The 18,875-nt window shown below is 35.7% G+C and overlaps 1 protein-coding gene across 2 annotated transcripts; it reads left to right on the top strand.

The window, feature by feature from the left end:
• The first annotated feature begins 764 nt into the window (after positions 1 to 764).
• Positions 765 to 17,351, top strand: LOC117991282 (protein rolling stone-like). 2 transcript variants are annotated; one of them, XM_034978860.2, is made up of 5 exons: positions 765 to 1,045; positions 5,959 to 6,368; positions 11,572 to 11,679; positions 12,226 to 12,421; positions 16,247 to 17,351. In XM_034978860.2, the coding sequence occupies exons 2-5, from the start codon at positions 6,044 to 6,046 to the stop codon at positions 16,440 to 16,442; spliced, it is 825 nt and encodes a 274-aa protein (XP_034834751.1). In that variant the 5' UTR covers positions 765 to 1,045; positions 5,959 to 6,043; the 3' UTR covers positions 16,443 to 17,351. The 2 variants fall into 2 exon arrangements, with proteins under 2 accessions (XP_034834751.1, XP_034834754.1); XM_034978863.2 differs by lacking the exon at positions 765 to 1,045 and adding an exon at positions 5,717 to 5,788.
• The last annotated feature ends 1,524 nt before the right edge of the window (positions 17,352 to 18,875 follow it).

The following is an 18,875-nucleotide window of genomic DNA, read 5'->3' as shown; positions in this document are numbered from 1 at the left end:
ATGTGAGAACAATGAGCCCGTGTCACAACATGAGGTGCGACTTGCGAGATTACTCAACAAGTGTGGGAGTGGCTTTAGCCGGTGTCGGCTTCGGAATGAGTGACGATGCGTGAAGGCGAATTTTTCTCGCAGACCTTGAATCCCACGGTAGGCGCACACGCATGCACCATTTCGCAGGGTTGCTCCACATAATAATGAACCTTACCTTGAACTTGTAAAAATATGTAAAAAAAATCGGCCAAGTGCGAGGCAGACTCGCGCACCGAGGGTTCCGTACTACAGTCGTATTTTTTCGATATTTTGTACGATAAATCAAAAACTATGATGCATAAAAAATATCCAAAAAAATACTCGAGTGCGGAACCCTTGGTCTGACTCGCACTTGGCCGGTTTTTTTTTTTGTAATTCAACCACAGTTTTCAGAGTTTTTCCTTTACTTGTGCAACTTTTTACTTTTCCTTTACTATAAGACATTTACTGTCGGCCTTCATGATGCAGAAAGAAGAAATAAATAATCATTTGATACAAATTTTTTAAACACAAATCACAATAAATTTAATTTTGAATAAGATTTAGGTAGGGTAAGTGCGTCATTTATTCTTTTCACGCACAAGTCTCAAGTTCGCAGCGCTTAAAGTATCAGAGGTTGATCAGAATACATAGTTCTACATCCGGCCCTGATCGACAGCCCTGATCTCGCATCATCTGCTACGAGAAAATCATCGCTCGTACACGCTTTGGTACCTTTGACGTAGTAATGTGTAGTAATCGCAGTCGCACGTTGCATGTGCCGGGCGGCGCGGGCGCATGCTTAATTAATTATTAATTTATAAAAACCTAATTAGTTTTATTTCAACTTAAATTAATTCAATATTGAATATTTATCAAATTAATGTAATAGTTAATTTTTTTTATATAGTTACTGCCGCGCAATTATTTTTTCTAAATTTTTTAAAATACCTATCTATGTAGTTTATAATTGAAAATAAATTGGATTTAACAACAATAGTTCCATTTAGTTGCAGCTTCCGTGTTTAATAAAATGGTAAGAATAAATAAGATAATAATAATATAATTAGTTATTACTAATTAGGTAGGTAGGTATTAACCTAGAAAAACCAGAAAAATATAAAACCTTTGTGGTTTCATTTAATCAGTAGGTACCTTTATTATAAATGCGAAAGTGTGTTTGTTTGTTGGTTTGTCTTTCAATCACGTCGCAACGGATTGACATGATTTTTGCATGGGTATACATAAATACAGGGAGAGTGACATAGGTTACTTTTTATCCCGGAAAATCAAAGAGTTCCCACGGGATTTTTAAAAAACCTAATTCCACGCGGACGAAGTCGCTTGCATCAGCTAGTTTTCTAATAAATTAATACTGATATTTACTATTACTTCTTATTTACATAAATAAATAGAGATTTTTATCTCAGGCATTATTGATACAGGTATGGCCCATACAATCTATTATAGTAAAAATACAATCACTTAATCTATATCTATAGAGAGAGAGAGCCAGCATGTGCCAGACCTTCGTTATTTTATAAAAGCTTAAATTTCTTTGCGTATTGTCCCCAACACGAGGAGGATCAGTGACTATGAAGTTTAGATCATTGTGGCTTTGGGAGATAACAGGTAATAAATGTGTTAAAAATCTTACGTCAAATTTTAATTATTAATTCGGATTCACGCATTGCGCGTCTCATTCATTTGATATAGACAGTTATATATATATACAACATGTAGGTACATACAATTATGTTTATAGTACTAGATAAGGCCCGTAACTTCATCCGCGTGTGTTTAGGTTTTTTTAACTAAGTTCCCCTGGGAATTTTTTGATTGTCCGAGACAAAACGTAGCCTATGCTCATCCTAGGATCTCTACCAAACTTGGTCAAAATCGACAGACAGACAGACAGACACACTTTCGCATTAATAATAAGTATTACCTAGTATGAATGGTAAATATACTTAGGTATCTTTTATTTATTTTTAATCCAATAGGTATACTAATGTAGGTAGGTACGTAATAATACCTGCTAAGTGGCATTTATTTACGTTTTATTGCAATATTAAATATACTTAAATTATAAAAAATTACTTGTATTTTTTCTTGGCATCAAGGTTGGCTGATATTATAGGTACCTACCTAATCGTAAAATGCTCAAGGGCAAAAAGCCGTTTACTTAGTACCTACCCTATTGCGCAAAAATCAATAGGTACTTAATTTAATAAATACGACCTTTCTAGTTACAAGTTACAAAAAAATGCAGGTCTTCGCTCCTTTTTAACTGACTTCCAAAAAGAAAGTGGTTCTCAAATCGGCCCGTTTTTTTTAATGCACCTATGTACACCAAATTTTTCGAGGTTACTGGTCCGATTTGCAATTTTTTTTTAATCAACAAAGGATGTTTTAATCAACAGAAGATCTTCTACTACGTTAATGGAAAAATCACGCATAATTGGGCTTTCATAAACAAGCTTTTTGTTGTTTCACTATTAAAGACTGTTCAGACAACAAAAAGTCTGCCGGCGACTTTATTTAAAAATCCAATCTCGTGGAAATGGGAACTCTTTGATTTTCCGGCATAAACTGGGATGCAAGCTACGAGTATCTCTGTACCAAGTTTTTATGTAAAGAGAAAATAAACAAACAGATAGACTTCGTATCGATGAGGGAGGGATATTACGAAATGTCCAGAATTAAAAGAAACCCTAAATTACGCTCATGCTTAATTATTGACCATTTTAAAAATATTTTCAACCAACGCATGTTACTTAGATGCACTTAGTTTGCTACGAAAACTGTGACAGGATTTCACCAAGTTAGGCTAATGAGTAGGTAGGTACTTAATGATTAACGACCCAAGTATCTAGACAACCTGATGTTGTTTTTAAGTCTAGATAAAAAATAGGTTCTACCTATTATAAATAAGTAATAAAATGTGGAGTATATGTACTTTTCATTACAACTGACATTTCACCTGTATGTTATAAATAATTCCTGGCAAACAGCCGAATCAAACCTACTATCTATTTATGAATTACGTCCCAAAATAGCATTACAATAAATAGGTCCAAAACGATCACGCTTACGTAAGTAGATATGTAATGCAGCTGCTTTGTATACAATAAACAATTGAAAAGATTTGTCGATAACTTTAAAATTCCTACACATGAGATGGAATTTCGCTATTGTACCTACGTACCTAATAGCAGATTTTTAAAGTAATTCCTTCATTTACCTACTTTACTTTCTATGCCTTCCTGTCTTGTCCTTGAGCTAAGGTTTAAGCTTGGTTTAAGCAACTAAACAATGAAAACTTTTTTATAGATATCAAATGCAATATTCATTCCCAGGCTCCAAATAACATACCTACTTACTTAACTAACTTTTCTTAAAGTTTTCTCGAGTAGAATGGCTAACAATAAGATTCAATGATTAATCGGTATTGTACCTACCTATTGTTTTGGAAATTAATGTCAGCAAAGCAAACAAATGGTTCTAGAGCTCCTTTTCACTCCATGGCCGCAAGCAGACGTTCCAATATTATATCGGTTTTGTGTCGCGCTCAGAGAGCTGTTTTGTCCGAATTCCAGACCTATGCGTTTATAACTAGAGGAAACGAACGCTCCGAACGTCAATTCGAGCAGCCTCAGCTTGTCTGCAGTGGAGGCTGCTTGGTCCGTGGCTGCTCGTGCTCAAGATGCGAAGCTTAGAAATTGGTGACTGGTGCAGGTCATTACCAGCAGTCACTTTAACAGCAGTAGCAGCATTAAATAGGGTAGGGCTCGGTCGGCCGACCACAGACTAAAGATGAAAAGCTATGCGTACTTAAGGCTCTTTTCGTTTTTCATTTGTTTCCGAATCTTAAGTAAATATTTATACTAAGTACAAAATTCTCGCATGCTCGCTTCTTTAAGTGAACTTGTTTTCTATGATTACTTACCAACTTTATTATTTAGGTACTTACTTACTTTAGTTTCGAATCTATTTATTCTACAAAACTATGTCCTAAACTTATCAGAAGTCGTGCTCGCTAGTCGCTTCCAATATTTCTCAATATCTAATTTCGTCAATAAATCAATAAGTATCAATATATTTATTAATATCATACGAGTTAATATTTAATGCTACATTTCAGTTTTTTTTCTCAAATTATTCCCAATACATACACTTCAAACTACATAGTCTAAATAAACAAATTGCAGAACATCCTCACACCCTCAAGCCAGTTTTATAACGCATTTCCCTCGATTTCTACTAAGACCGTGAATCAATTACCTAAGTATAAGTAGGTACGGTACACGGTTTATATTTTGCTTCAGCACGCAACTAGTGTTAAATGGGGGAAACGAAATGGAAAACAATTTAAATAAATCTTATCAATGCAATTTTCTTAATCGCTCAACTGATGAACGGATATCCTAAACAACCAAGTAGGAGCCTACCTATAAAGCTTAAAACAATAGCTAAAGTAAGTATAGGTACTTTGCAAGATCGTTTAAATTTAAACCATAAGCGGATGTAAATTATTATACTTAGCACATTAACTAAAAAAATAACTTCAATTGACTATTTAGCTTAGAGTTAAATTATAATTGAAAGGTTTTCGGACATTATCTTTAATTTTATTTACCACTAGTCGTAACCTTTCTATCTTTTCTTATCTGACACTATAAAAGTTATCCAATAAAATACAACGTGTTATATACCGTGTTGATCAAATTGATTGGCGACACGAAGCCTAGCCATCGCATTTCAATGAAAAAATTGGTATGAATTTTACTGTAAAAAGGTAGGTTCGTAGTTAAACTTGAAACTAATGGATTTAATGTTTCCTCGCGTGTTTATATAAATAATTGATCTCTCAGAACAAAAAATTATGAAAATGATATTTTACTCTTGCAAGTTTCATCTGCGCTCTATAATAACATTTAATTAGGAAGCTGTTGATGGGCAGTTTTAAAGAGATGTTGCATCAATGCTACAACTGAGGTCCTCTGTAATCTGTTAAAATCGAACCCAAAACCACAGCGCTCACCACTGCGCCAGGGATATCGTCAAAATATGTGTAGGATAGTATGAATACAAGATTCAGAACCTAAACTCGATTAACCGGACTAATTGATTCGGATAATCGAAAATCCGGATAATCGAATGTACTTAGTTCACTATAAAAATATTATCAATTTTCAAAGTAAGATAACTATACCAAGTGGGATATCATATGAAAGGGCTTTCTTTGCCTGTACATTCTAAAATAGAATTTTATTTATTTTTATGTATAATAGTTTTTGATTTATCGTGCAAAATGGTGGAAAAAATACCTGAATATGGAACTCTCGGTGCGCGAGTCTGACTCGCACTTGGCCGAAGAATTTTCGGTTGGTAGTCCGGATAATCGCAAATCCGTATAACTGCGGGCCGTATAATCGAGTTTCTACGGTAGCTATTTAATATACTTATTAAGTACGATGCAGAATTATTAAACTTTCAAGGATTTAAAAAATATTCTCCCCTAATCCTTCTTATCTGATATGATCAGGTATATTACGGATTTTGGTCACATGTTTGCACTCCAGACAGGAAGAAAAGCTCGTTAAATTGCAGAAATATTTCCACATAAAAAAAAATTTTTGAAGTGCAGACGAAACTGTGGACAAATGCTAGTCTCGTTGCCGGGACTCAGCGAGTCTAGACGTCGCGCGTCGCGACTAGGCGACTTGCTGAGTGGTTAAAATCATTCCTCACGGTCGTTCACACAAAATACATGTAGGTAAATTTTAGCCAAACTAACACAAAAATTTTAGGTTAAGGCTAAATAACTGAATTATTTTGCCATTAAGGCTGCCGTTTGCCGTTAAAATAATTTAAATCGCACGGCTCGGCGCGAATAGTTGCGATTAGAAGATGAGATCTATCTAATGTTACGTAATTTGTTCACAGAGTCATTGTACGCAAGGAAATCTAATTCTACAAGCAAGAGCATAAAAGTGAACAAATCGCTCAAACAAAGTTGATCGATTATTGTATGAAAATGGCAAAACTGCGAGTAGAAAAATGGAAGGAAGAAGCGCCGGCAAATTGCTACGCGTGTTGTACGGCTGCGCTTAAGGAAGAAAACGAAACGCCAGAACTATTCGGAAGATCTTGGCGAGGAAGGTTGTCGCCATTGTTCTGGCGAGTGCCAATATTAGTATGGTCGGTGTTCATCATTTCCTGGTCGACGACGTACTTCTGGGGACCTCGAGAAATGTTCCTGCTGTACATGACTCACTGGGGCCTAGTTCTGATTTTCCTCGAGTCACTTTTCGGCATCATAGTAACTGTTAAGAAACATCGTGGCAGTTTACCTGGTAAGTCTGTTCCAGCAATTAACTTTTTATTTATTGTTCCTATCTAGGCATATATATAAGAGAAAAAATGAGGAGCAAGCTCCTAGTAACAACACTGACAACATACTTGCATCACGTAAATAGCCAATGCTCCCATTCTGCTAACAAAATTAATAGTATTTGGCACATGCTGTCATCAATCCCGGCAGCAACGCGTTGGTACACGAATTAACAGAGGACTCTCCGTCACTCACTTACAAACGTACTTTGGTAAATATAATAAACCTAAACCAGCTGTTTATTTAGTATGCAAAAAATAGTGAAAAAAGCTGTAAATAGGCACTTAAAAATGCTTTAGCGACCATGAAAACCGGTGTTCTTCGGACTCTTACATGTATACGCCGTCTTCATTCAGTCAGCGGCTTGCTTTCCTCACCACTCCACTTTAGATCCACTCGGCATCAATTCATTCAGTATCATCTCCTTCGCAAACTTTTGGTTTTGTGCCACATGTGTAGATATCTCTACACATACACTCTAGGAATAGGCCAAACAAGCACAAGACTGCGCAGAATGAGCAGACCTCCGAAACTATTCATCAATTTTTCACCAAAATCACACTAAACCAACCTTACAGTCTGCTGTACGGGAGCGGTGTGCAGGCTCGACCGTACCAAAGGGGAGATCTCCCACCGAGCGGTTGGTTGTGCTCGGTAGCGCCAGCTGGGCCGACGGTTGTATCTTGAAACTTCTATATATAGTCCAGATTGCAGAAAACTCCGTTAGTGCGATTACTATCGGCGGTACATTTGTTCGGGACTACGTCATCGATTGTACAGCGCCATCTAGTTTCTATTGTGGTAACCGCCACACTGCAAATGCGCACTTATCCAGCTTGATGGACTGTGGCAAAAAGCCTTCTTATTCTGAGAAGAGATCCGTGCTCGGTAGCGGGCCTGCGATGGGTTGATGATGATGATCACCATGAACTTGACAGTAGGTACGGTACAACCTTTGTAAAAAAAGGAATTGTAAAAATCAGTTCAAAGATGGAATTACATATTATCGTCAAAAAATTAATACCTATGGCTTTTAGAGATAAAAACTATCCTTTTTAGGGTTCCGTACCCGAAGGATGAGGTACGAGACCCAATTACTAAGACGCCGCTATCCGTCCGTCTGTTAGCGGCTGTACCTCGTGAACAGTAATAGGTAGAGAGATTAAAAAAAGTGTAGTTGTGTAAAAAAAGTTCTTGTACGGGAACCAGTCGTGTGCGAGTCCGACTCGGACCGATTATTAACCTATGTCCTAGGACCTAGAGTACCTATTACTCACATTATAAATGCAAAAGTGTGTTTATTTCTTGGTTTATTGGTTTGTCCTTCAATTACTTCGCAACGGAGCAACGGATTGATGTGATTTTTTCATAGGTGGGTAGGTAGTGTTTTAAGTTTATGACCTGGAGAGTGATATAGGCTACTTTTTATTCAGGAAAATCCAAGAGTTCCCACAGGATTCTAAAAACCTAAATCCACGCGGATGAAGCCGCGGACATCAGCTAGTTAGATACAAATAAGACAAATACCATTCAAATCCGTTTAGTAGATTTAACGTGATGCGCGAACATACAGACAGAAAAAAAGAAAAAAATACTGTCTGGGTTCTATATCCACAAACCTACCTATTAAAACTTTAAAAATATATAATACAGTTACACAATATTATATCTACTTTAAATGCATAGATAACATCAGGTTGCCCGCCTGCATTGTTTGCTATTTTTATTTAAAAAAATATTTAAAATAATTAATCAGTAAAAGTGCTATTTTCGCAATACTGTAATTAAGGTTGCAGTTATTATTAATACTAACCACATTTATAACTCTGACCGTGACATATTTGAGATTACTTATATAAAAATACTTAAACATGCAAGCAGGTATATTTTAGCTGTTGTCATTTGTAGCAACAGCTCCAACTTCATCTCTCGCAGCACTGTAGTCCCGTAGTGACCACGACCCGCGCATTAGGGTATTTTACCCTTTTTTGAAAAGTGTCTTAATTTGATCCTAAAGTGATAATAAACTACCATAAAATTCACAAAAATTTAATCAATCGATAAGTGCAATAAAAATGCACTTACATTTTGCATTTCAAATTACGCCGTGAAAACGCTACGGCGGCGCGGCGGGTAGAAGAACTGTTTTATGAACCTAAAAAGATGGCGGTCTTTTTAGGTTCATAAAACAATTCTTTAGCGAAATACATTACAACTTCAATCCATGTGACGTCACTGTCGGAATTAACATGACGGCTACGGTATCATGCATTTTGGATATTTGTAGAACAGATAAAAAAGTGAAAATTTTAAAATAAATTTTAAAATTCATTATGAAATTTTGTAAACTGAAAAAAACATTTTTCGATTACTTATTGCTAATACTATCTTGTTTATACATTTTTAGATTTTTGTCGCTACTAAAATACCTACGTATTAAATACGTATTGGGAGGTCTTATTTATACCTAAATAAAATTATGCTTATTATTAACTTATAATAAAATAGTAACAACTAACAATAAATAATAGGTATATGTAAAAGTGAAGTAAAATAAAATATTTTTCAAACACCAAAACCAAAACAATAGAAATATACCAAAGATGTTTTCAAGAACAATGTAATTTTCATTTTCAGAATAAAATACCGACACTGATTCAGTATACAAAGAATAAATATTAATTAAATATTTTACGTTTTTATTACTCGGTTAACCCATAGAAACAATAAAATATTAGGTAGGTATAACAGAAAGTCAGTTGTTTCTACTTATTAATCATCATTTATGGAAAAGGACAAATCAAGCAGGTTTATTTACTCTTTATGTATATTGGAGCACTTCCTAGTTTCTGTGACTGCGGAATGCATCAACACAAAGTCAGATACCTACAAGATACGTCAAAGAAGGTAGGTACGCTTCTTGAATGTTAAGATCGGCCTCGCAGTCGGTAATGTTGCAAGGTCTGTCGAGTCAACGGATCATAGAAACACGCGTTACCATAAAGATAATTAGAATAACGCGAAGGATTATCAAATTAGAGATGGACTATTTCATCTGAAAAATCACGTGAAAAGCCTTTTCGTACTCATCATGTACTCATTTAGGGTTTCGTACCTCAAAAGGATAAGAGAAACTCCTATAGGATCTCTTTGTTGTCTGTCTGTCTTTCGTGTCTATCAAGAAAACCTACAGGGTACTTCCCGTTGTCTTATATCACAAGTAAAGGACAAAATCCGAAAAACGTGAGTTTGTGGTTACATCACAAAAAAAATGTGTTCATGAACAAATAAGTAATTAGTATTTTCAACTTTCAAACTAGATACCAAGATATAAGATACCAAGTGGGGTATCATAATATGAAAAGGTTTTTATCTGTAGATTCTAAAACAGATTTTTATTTATTTTTATGCATTTGTTTTTGATTTATCGTGCAAAATGTCGAAAAAATATGACTACGTACGCTACGGAACCCTCAGTATGCGAGTCTGACTCCCATTTGGCCAGTTTTTTTGTAAAAAAAACAATAAATAAATGAAATGAAGTTCGAATTTGAAAAATTAACTTCCGTGAAAAATCGCTGTGAAGAAAAATAATGATTTCACCAAATGAAAATGATTTATAATTAGCAATCATGCCCATCACTCCCTTTCAGGTCACTTGACCATCATTGTCAGAGAATGTGCATGCACGAGTCTTTAGTGTTCGCAAATGAATTTAATAAAAGATGAAGGCTTAATCTATACTATAGGGGAAAGATTTGTTTGTTTATAATCGAAAAACTCTGACTACTGAACCGATTTTAATAATTATTTCACTATTAGAATGCAAATTGATCTAGTAACATACCTATTACATAATATGTACCGCGGACAAAGTCGCGGGTACAAGCTAGTTTCGTTCTCAAACCTCCTTCCAAATAATTCTTTCTAACAAAAGAATTCTCAACAAAAACTTAAGGGCAAAAGAAAACAATAAATTAAAGCTAACACCGATGGTTCTCAATGTCCCTGACTCTTGGGCTTCGCAACCGTGAAGGTCATCCAGTTCTTTACGATCTCTTATCAATAGTTATTCAAATTTAAATAAACTTTCGGTGCCAATGAATAAAATGATCAAGTGCGTATCACTCGGATCACGCACAAAGTGGGGTTCCGTAGCCATACTTCTAAAACCCGCCTTAGTGTAAATCAAAAAGATAAAACCCGTAGTATGCCTATTTTAATGAGAGTCAAATCTGAAACCATATTATGCGTGCAAAAATCGGAGATTTTATCGCAATATCAATTTTAATGTCATTAAGTTACATTGCAACATCAAAACCAGTAATTATGAGAGTCTAGGTAGGTATCATTTAATACTTAAAGAGACTGGCTGACCGTGAAAATTGTGCCTAAACGGGTCGGCACATTTTTCGGAATACATAATAATCTGATATGATCTGAGCTGATCTTGAATAAGAAATCAATAATTTTTAATTTAACTACGTCTAAAGGTGAATTTGGTATTTTTATCATTGGCTTAACAGGTTTGTGCTCGACAACAACCACGCAATGTACTGTACCTACCTACCTATGTACCTACTTTATACGCTTTTAGCAGAGTGTACTATCTTTTAATGTATGAAATTAAAAAGACAGAGCTAAGAAAATTATTAAAATCATAAAATAAAAGGGTATCAGTATGTTCTGCACTGAAGGTCTTTTTGTAGGGCGCAGGGATTTAGATAGAAAAACTCGTAGAGGACAATTTTAATTCTCAAGGCAATATGTGCACAGTGTTTTTTTAAAATAATAAGTACCTAGCCAATTAATCTTAGAGAGTGATTAAAAATATGTTGCGTAAGCTTCGTATTCCTAATGTATATGTCTACTAACCCCACTAAATACGCTAACACAATATTATAATAGCAACTACCTACCTATTAAAACAACAGTTAAATGCCTTTTTATTTTATTTCTTAATTTGTTTGCTCCAAGTTCACGCGAACAAGGTAAAGACCACCTTGTCCTTGCGCACGCGTAAACTTGAAATGTTTTGGCTCACAAAATGTCGAAACGCATAAATTATTATACGAGTAGCATAATGAAATCCTAGCTCTACTTTTCTCCCGTTTTAGTTAGGTACACTACGATTAAAATTAATATTAATTACCATTGTCTTTCAGATGACAAAGTGCTGCCTTGGTACGTCAGGACCTACTGGGTATTGTACAATATCACCGTGCCCATCGCTTTCCTCGTCACGCTCTTCTACTGGGCTGTCTTGAGAGCTCGTAAGTAAAGCTAGATCTGATTGTGATTTTTAAGACCGCGATCTCATTCTGGCAGTAGATCCATCTCTCCCGTAAAATCAATGTAGCGAAACTTAAGTACATGTTCTGCTTAGGGAAACAACACTGAATTACAAACCAGCAGCGAAACTACCAGTTATGCGGCAGAGATTTTAAGTTCACCTCTTTCTCACGCAATTGAGTTTCGCCAAGCAAAATTTTTATTTTGCGGCGGAGACTAGGACCAGCGTATTTCATCGAAAAGACGTAGGCAAAAAGATCGCGTGGAAAACAGTCAAATCTCTGTGTTAGAGCAGTTGTACTCCATCGTCAGCGGTGAGATGTAACTTTGTAAGGATTTAGGCGGTAGGAGTCCGATATAACCACCGTGCTTCCCGAGGAGCCGGTGGTATTCATGATGGATTTCCACGCGAAAAGAAGTTTCAATTTGAAAACGTAAGTCATCTGACAATGTCACACGAGTAGTGTGGTACTGCTGCCATAGTTTTGCACCGGAAATGTTTAACAAGCGTCTGATACTGTTTTCAGCGGGCAAGAAAATCAACTACGCACCGAATCCGATATTAGACATAATGCTTCACGGAGTAAACTCGGGGCTGATGTTTGTTGAGCTGGTGCTGTCTGCACATCCGAGCCGCCTTCTTCACGTCATGCAGCCACTTTACTTCTCGCTGGCATATCTCCTCTTTACCGTTGCCTATTACATTTCTGGAGGACTAGACCCGTAAGCATAAAAGTTTATAAAATAAGAACACTTGGTTTGTTTACTTGTTTGCGCACCACGCAGAAACTGCTGATATTTGAAACTTTTACGAAAACGACAAAGTTTTTATCATAATTTGGTCGACTAAAAACTAGAACCACGTACGCTAAGCTTTGGCTAAGCCTTTACCCTCTGCTAAAAAAACTTCAGTTGTACGCCAATAGGTCGATAATTTACTCGTATACAAACATTTTCACACTGAAACCTTTGACGACTGAAATAATTAATATCTAGGTATATTGTTGCAAATTAAGTCGCAAAATTTAATGCAACTGCCGCCTAACGAAGCCTAGCCCTGCTGAGCTCACACCATTAAAATTGAACTTATTTAAATATAAATTGTCCATGACTTGAATTTTTCGTATTAAGTAGGTACTTACTTAATTAAAAACAGGTTGCAACGGAGATTTAATCAATTTAAATGTAAGTAGATCGGAAACCGAAATTAGCATGCAAAATTGCATAAGGCTAGTTTCCGAAAGACCTACTACTTAGTTAGATATAGGTACGTCACGGCCTTTCCTAGGCTTATCCATTTTTCTGATTTTTGTTTTAATTTACAAACACTGTAAATCAATGTCAACTTATATAATATAGTCCGTACAAAATGACTCCTCGCACGCCATTTTAACTCTATGGGTTAGTTATCTTGTCAAAAGTACAGTTCGCCTTTACAATAAGGACTAAAATCGTACTTTTGACATAAATTATGACACAAAGAGTAAAAATGGCGCGCGAGGAGTTACATTTTAAGTGTTATATATACTTATTATATTAAAGGCATTCCAAAATATTAATTTGTCAGGGTATGGTGAGGTATAAAATTATTTACCTACAATCTGACACTATGCACATTACACTACATTTTTCTTACCGAAGATTTGGTCCGGTGTGATCCTGCCCCTGGTGCATAAAACTTAAAAACTTTAAAATGACAGGACAGCGGCCGCATGGTTAAAACTTAAATTATTGCAAATGTAACTACTGCTGTCAAGATTCTAAGCTTCTCATATTTCAATAGGTATCGTATACACACATCAAGAGTCTGACATCTACTTGCTAATTATTGTTCGGCAGATTGTGAAAACCATTAAACTACGTAGGTATTTCTAGGTCAAAACATTGTTACTGAGTGCGTTTGAAGACCATGAATTCAAGTTTTGGTAGAAGTTGAACTTATTCTTTAAAAAAATACGCACGTGGTACTTAGTTACGCAATTCAAGTTTGTTTGTGTGTTTATTGAAGACAATATTTCATTTGCGCAGTTTAAAAGTACTCAACTGATTTGTATGCACAATGAAAATCTCGAACCTATGTCTACCACCTGTCCCAATTATATTTTTATGTTCAGCATAAATCTAAGCCATGTCTAAACTAAGGGCCAGTTGCAGGAGTAAAGTTGAAGACCATCAAAACAAACCACTTTGCGTTGCAAGTCTGACTTTATTAACTCTTACGTCTTAACCAAAATTGGACCGTTAATCTAAATTAACGAGTAAGTAAGTGTGAATGACTAGTGCAATCCATTTTCCCTTTTTTGGTGAACTTTAACTTTTAAGGTAACGTTACTTTAATCACGTGATGTCAAACCCTTAAAAAATTGATTAATACCTATTCTATTAGACTTAGGAATTTTTTCTCATTTTATTACAAGACGTACCTAACAGTATGTACGAGAAAAATATTGATTTCGATCATACTGTTAAAAATAAAAATAAGTAGATAAACACCATTAAAATTAATGGATGATTCGTTGCTTATTTTTATGTAAGACTGCAAGTAGATAAGTGTTGTAATTATTTAGTTATAGGTACCAAAATACAAATTCGATAAGCCTTATAGGTGCCATCAGTTATCTTTTCATCCTTCCTTTCTTCAAGGGCACGCTAGCAAAAACGGACACAACGTTTAGTTACAAGCTGTTTACCTAAATAATGTAGTCGTTTTGACAGTGTAAACGAAAACCTTGTCCGTATTTGTACGAATCAAACAGGCAACCATTATATTTACTGATTTTATCGTCATGCCTAACTGTATGACAACTCTGCAATTCATAGTTTACCTATTTTGGATTTTAGTTATATTTTGTAGAGGGTACGTAACAACGTATAGAGGCGCGAGAATACGTAGCGGAATTCTTGAGTAGCCCACCAGTGGGGCATTTCATTTACTTAAATAGCTCATGTTGGCTGTGCGGGCGGGCGACCTAAGCGGGCGAGCGCGGCATCTGCGGTTGCGCACCGTGCGGGGCTTCGCCCGCCTCATATCCCGATTGCCATCTCAACCCGTTAGTACGTACTATAGGTACATATTAAAAGAATATAATTCGTTCCTAATACTGCCTAGGTAGGTATTTAATTAAAATCTATTAGCTTATTACCAAGGAGCTAATTTGCCATTTTTTCATTTCATTTAGTGATCATATTGTTTAGATTTTATGCCGACAATAGCTAACTCCTCCTATGCGTACTCTTGCGGTTGAATTCTCTGAGAAACGAATTAAGTACCTACCTACTTGAATTGGTTGTTCGTACTTCGTAGCAATGACCTTAACCCAAAGATTAAAGGTAGGTATCCGATTAGGTTGCACAACATCGTTGCAAAACCAACATACATTAGATGTACCTATTCATAATAAACATTAATAACTTCTACGTCCCGTTTTTGACCTTTACACAAATATTTTATTATAGGGTTACCGCAACACAATATATTTATCACGGTTATTAGGTATATTATAGGTACCTTTTTTTTAATACATTCGCATTGTGTATTTATTATGATAACCTTTGCTTACGAAATTTTCTAAGAGATTGAAAATTCCATTGATAGTTTACAAGTTATAATTTATAATACAAGCCAATACAAAGACTGACGCGGATTGCGGCTTTGATTTAGTATTAGTGGTATTCTATAGTTTTGAATATTTAGTAAGGTACTTATTGCATTTACTAATACTATTTTAAGTAAATGAGATTGTCTCTCTGTCAGTCTATTACTTTCAGACTCATCCGTTTTGACGAAATTAGGTACAAAGACGCATCCTGGCTACTTTTTATTCCCGAAATCAAAGACTCCATAGGATTTTTGTAAAAGGCGTATGAAATCGTGGGCTCGAGGCATCAGCTAGTCAACAATAAAACTTATTGCAGTATTTTTATCCAAGGGAAAATATAAATATTTTCCTACTTTTTAGAGTTCCGTACCTTAAAAGGAAAAAAAGAAACACTTATAGGATCTGTCACTCTGCCTGTCTGTCTGTCCGTCCGTCGATAGATAGGTAGACCTTAATTCGTGTTAGGAAAGTCATCCATAATAAGTCAAGGCAAAAAAAATAATTTAATTACTATCTACTTGTTGCATACTAATGTAACAAGTCATTGACTGTTCATCAAGGGCAAGATGATAGAGATAATTACAACGATTAACCTATTAACAAACATCTGCTCATCTAAATAAGACACGAGCTGAGAGAATGCTCATCAGAATAATCTGTATCAGGTCTGATGATTTATTTAAATGGGAGGCTTCGATTACGGCAAATGGGATTGAAGTTGTAGACGGGTGCTCTCTGACGCGTTGCGGGCGACCGGGTGCGGTAGTCCGGGCCTCCCGAGCGCAAATTTGTTGCACGTTGTTGTTGTTGATTTCCCACTAATCGGTACGGCACTACCAGCAAAGCTATATCTACTGCCGGTGTTATGTACTGGTGCAGTTCCTTCAGAAGTCGTAGTGAAGTGCAAATCTTTCAACGATAAAATAATAAAAATGTATTTTTATTTCAGATGGGGCAATGCATTTATTTACCCGGTCATCAACTGGGCGAAACCAATACAGACCCTCGTCGTGGTGACCCTGACTGCGCTGTTCCTGGCCTTGATGCATATTCTCACGGTGGGCATCGCCACAGCCCGCGACTTCATCGCCAGAAAATGTCTAATGGACCGAAGTGGAGAGTACAATGATGCTTTTGAAGCTTAGCCACGCTATTTTAATATTATTCCATAGGCCATTCTATGAAATGGTCCAGTACAACGAAGTACTAATTAAGTGCTTAATTTTTGAGATAAATATGGATGCGACGAATAAGAATATCAGAAATCAGAATGGACGTAAAGCTACATGACTGAAACTTTTATGGGTTCATGACATCGTGGGAAATGTAACGTGCTTCAGGATATTGTTCCGAAACTAGTCAACCGTCCTGATAATATTATTAGATATTATTTTCGACAAGAGAAATAGCTTATTGATATAATATTACTACAAGTGTCAGTTCAACCTGGCTGGAGGTGGCCTCGTACAAATTGTGACAAAAAATCTTCTGAAATAAGAGACTGCAGCCGGACCACACAGCACTGACAGAAAAAGCTATACGACGCAATTCATCGAAAAGTTGATAACAACACAAAATTTCACGCATTGATCGATATAGGTATACACTATTCTATAAATGCGTAAAATTTTGTATTGTAATAGTACCTATTCGAATAATGTAAAAATGTTCTCAAATGATTCATCAATTTGCCAAACAGAATCGGTTATTGCGGTAACGCTGGAGGAAAACCAAAACCTACCACATCTTTAAATAAAAACACGTCCTTATAAAATGTAAAAAAAAATTACGAAATGTGACCGACGCATAATCGACAATGAACTTTATATGCGAATAAACAAGTTGTAAAAGTACAACAAATGAACTCATACAGAAATGAGTAGAGTGGGTAGATTCTATCCACTCTTCTCATTTCTGTATCTCTACCCGGTAGAGTCAAAGTGAAACTGTGGTAATGTGCTTGATTTGTTGATAATCGAACACTTCATTTACCTAGTTTGAAAGTGTTTGCTTAAGGCCCAATTTTACCAAGCATTTGACCCCTGTTTAGTTAAACATTGGGGCCGATTCTCTAGTACACAATCTCTAAACTAAACTAAATTAACAGGTCTAAATCTAGTGCTTTCCTTTTCCGCAAGCAACATTATGAAAGGGATAGCAATAGATTTAGACGTGATATTTTAGTTTAGTTTAGAGATTGTGTACAAAGGAATTAGCCACATTGTAATGCTGTCTCTTTTTGGCAGATGAGATACCTACGCGATTTTCAAAACGGACAGATAAAAATTATTATCATTGATGATGATGATTGAACTAAACCATAGTTAATTGCTTGGTGAATTTAGGCATACCTAAGGCTTTTACATTATCGGACGTATAAAAGTACTGTGATCCTAGTGTAGATTTTTAATTTTTGTATCTAATGTGTGTAAGAATTATTTTTAAGATAACTATACTGCTTTCTTTATCAAATTGGGTAAGTATGGGAATTAGGAACTTAGGTAATTTGTATGGAATTTGTGTGGACTTTTTTGGATTATCAGGTAAAATAAACTGTACATAGGCATAATTTTAATTTGAACTGTTCTTAACAATTCAAGTTTTACGACTTTACCAAGGCTTGCCATTTGAGATATGCACTAGAGTCTAGACCTTAATAAAATCACACACTCTTATTTATTAATCAAGTCTAAGATATATATTATAATTATGTTATAGTCCCGCAAATTGCTATTGCGCTGGAACCATGTCTCATTCACATCTAAATGACGTCATTTTGACGTCATCCGAAATAAAAAATATACCATCAGCTCGAAACTTCAGTCTAGTGCTGACGTCACTAAAAAGGCGGCCACGCGCATTAGAAATTCGCGGGACTTATAAAATTTTGTATTGTGATAAAACCTCTTACGGATTAGGTATAGGCCGCGGATACATCTGTAAGTTTTACTCACGTAATTAGCTTACATGATTAACTTATGACAAAACTAATGTAAGTACTCTTATAAGTACATTTACCATAGTAACTTGTTGTCAATTCATTACGTAAGCTACTTACGAGAGTAAAACTTACAGGTATGATCGCCGCCATAAATACAATAAGTATGGATATATTAAATGACTCTTTGAGATGGTAGACCTTATTGCATTTTATTTATCACCCACTGAGCAAGTTGACACTTGACAATCAATCACCACTCAGTTAGCCCAAGGATAATCTCTTACGATGGACATCACAAATCGATTGTCGATTTCGAGTTTGTAGAACTAGACTTGAATTTGAAAACATGTAGTTACCTACACCTCCTCTTTATTGTTATTCTACAGTTGTTTAGTTTCTGTACGTAGTAGGTGCATTAAACAATCGTACCTATATCAAGTCTATATATATCAGCAGCCTTATAATGAGATATACCTACATTATGAGATCTCACTCGCCATTTTAGCTCTGTGTCAACTTTTATGTCAAAAGTATAAACCGTACTTTTGACATGACAGTTGAGACAGAGTTAAAATGGCGAGTGGGATCTCAAAAAATATTTTTTTTGTTTTCATGCTTTTAGACTATTCGCCCAATA

Source organism: Maniola hyperantus, chromosome 2 (assembly GCF_902806685.2).
Source record: "Maniola hyperantus chromosome 2, iAphHyp1.2, whole genome shotgun sequence".
NCBI lineage: Eukaryota > Metazoa > Arthropoda > Insecta > Lepidoptera > Nymphalidae > Maniola > Maniola hyperantus.
Note: the sequence above shows the minus strand (reverse complement) of the source record. Positions and strands in the feature narration are given on the sequence as shown.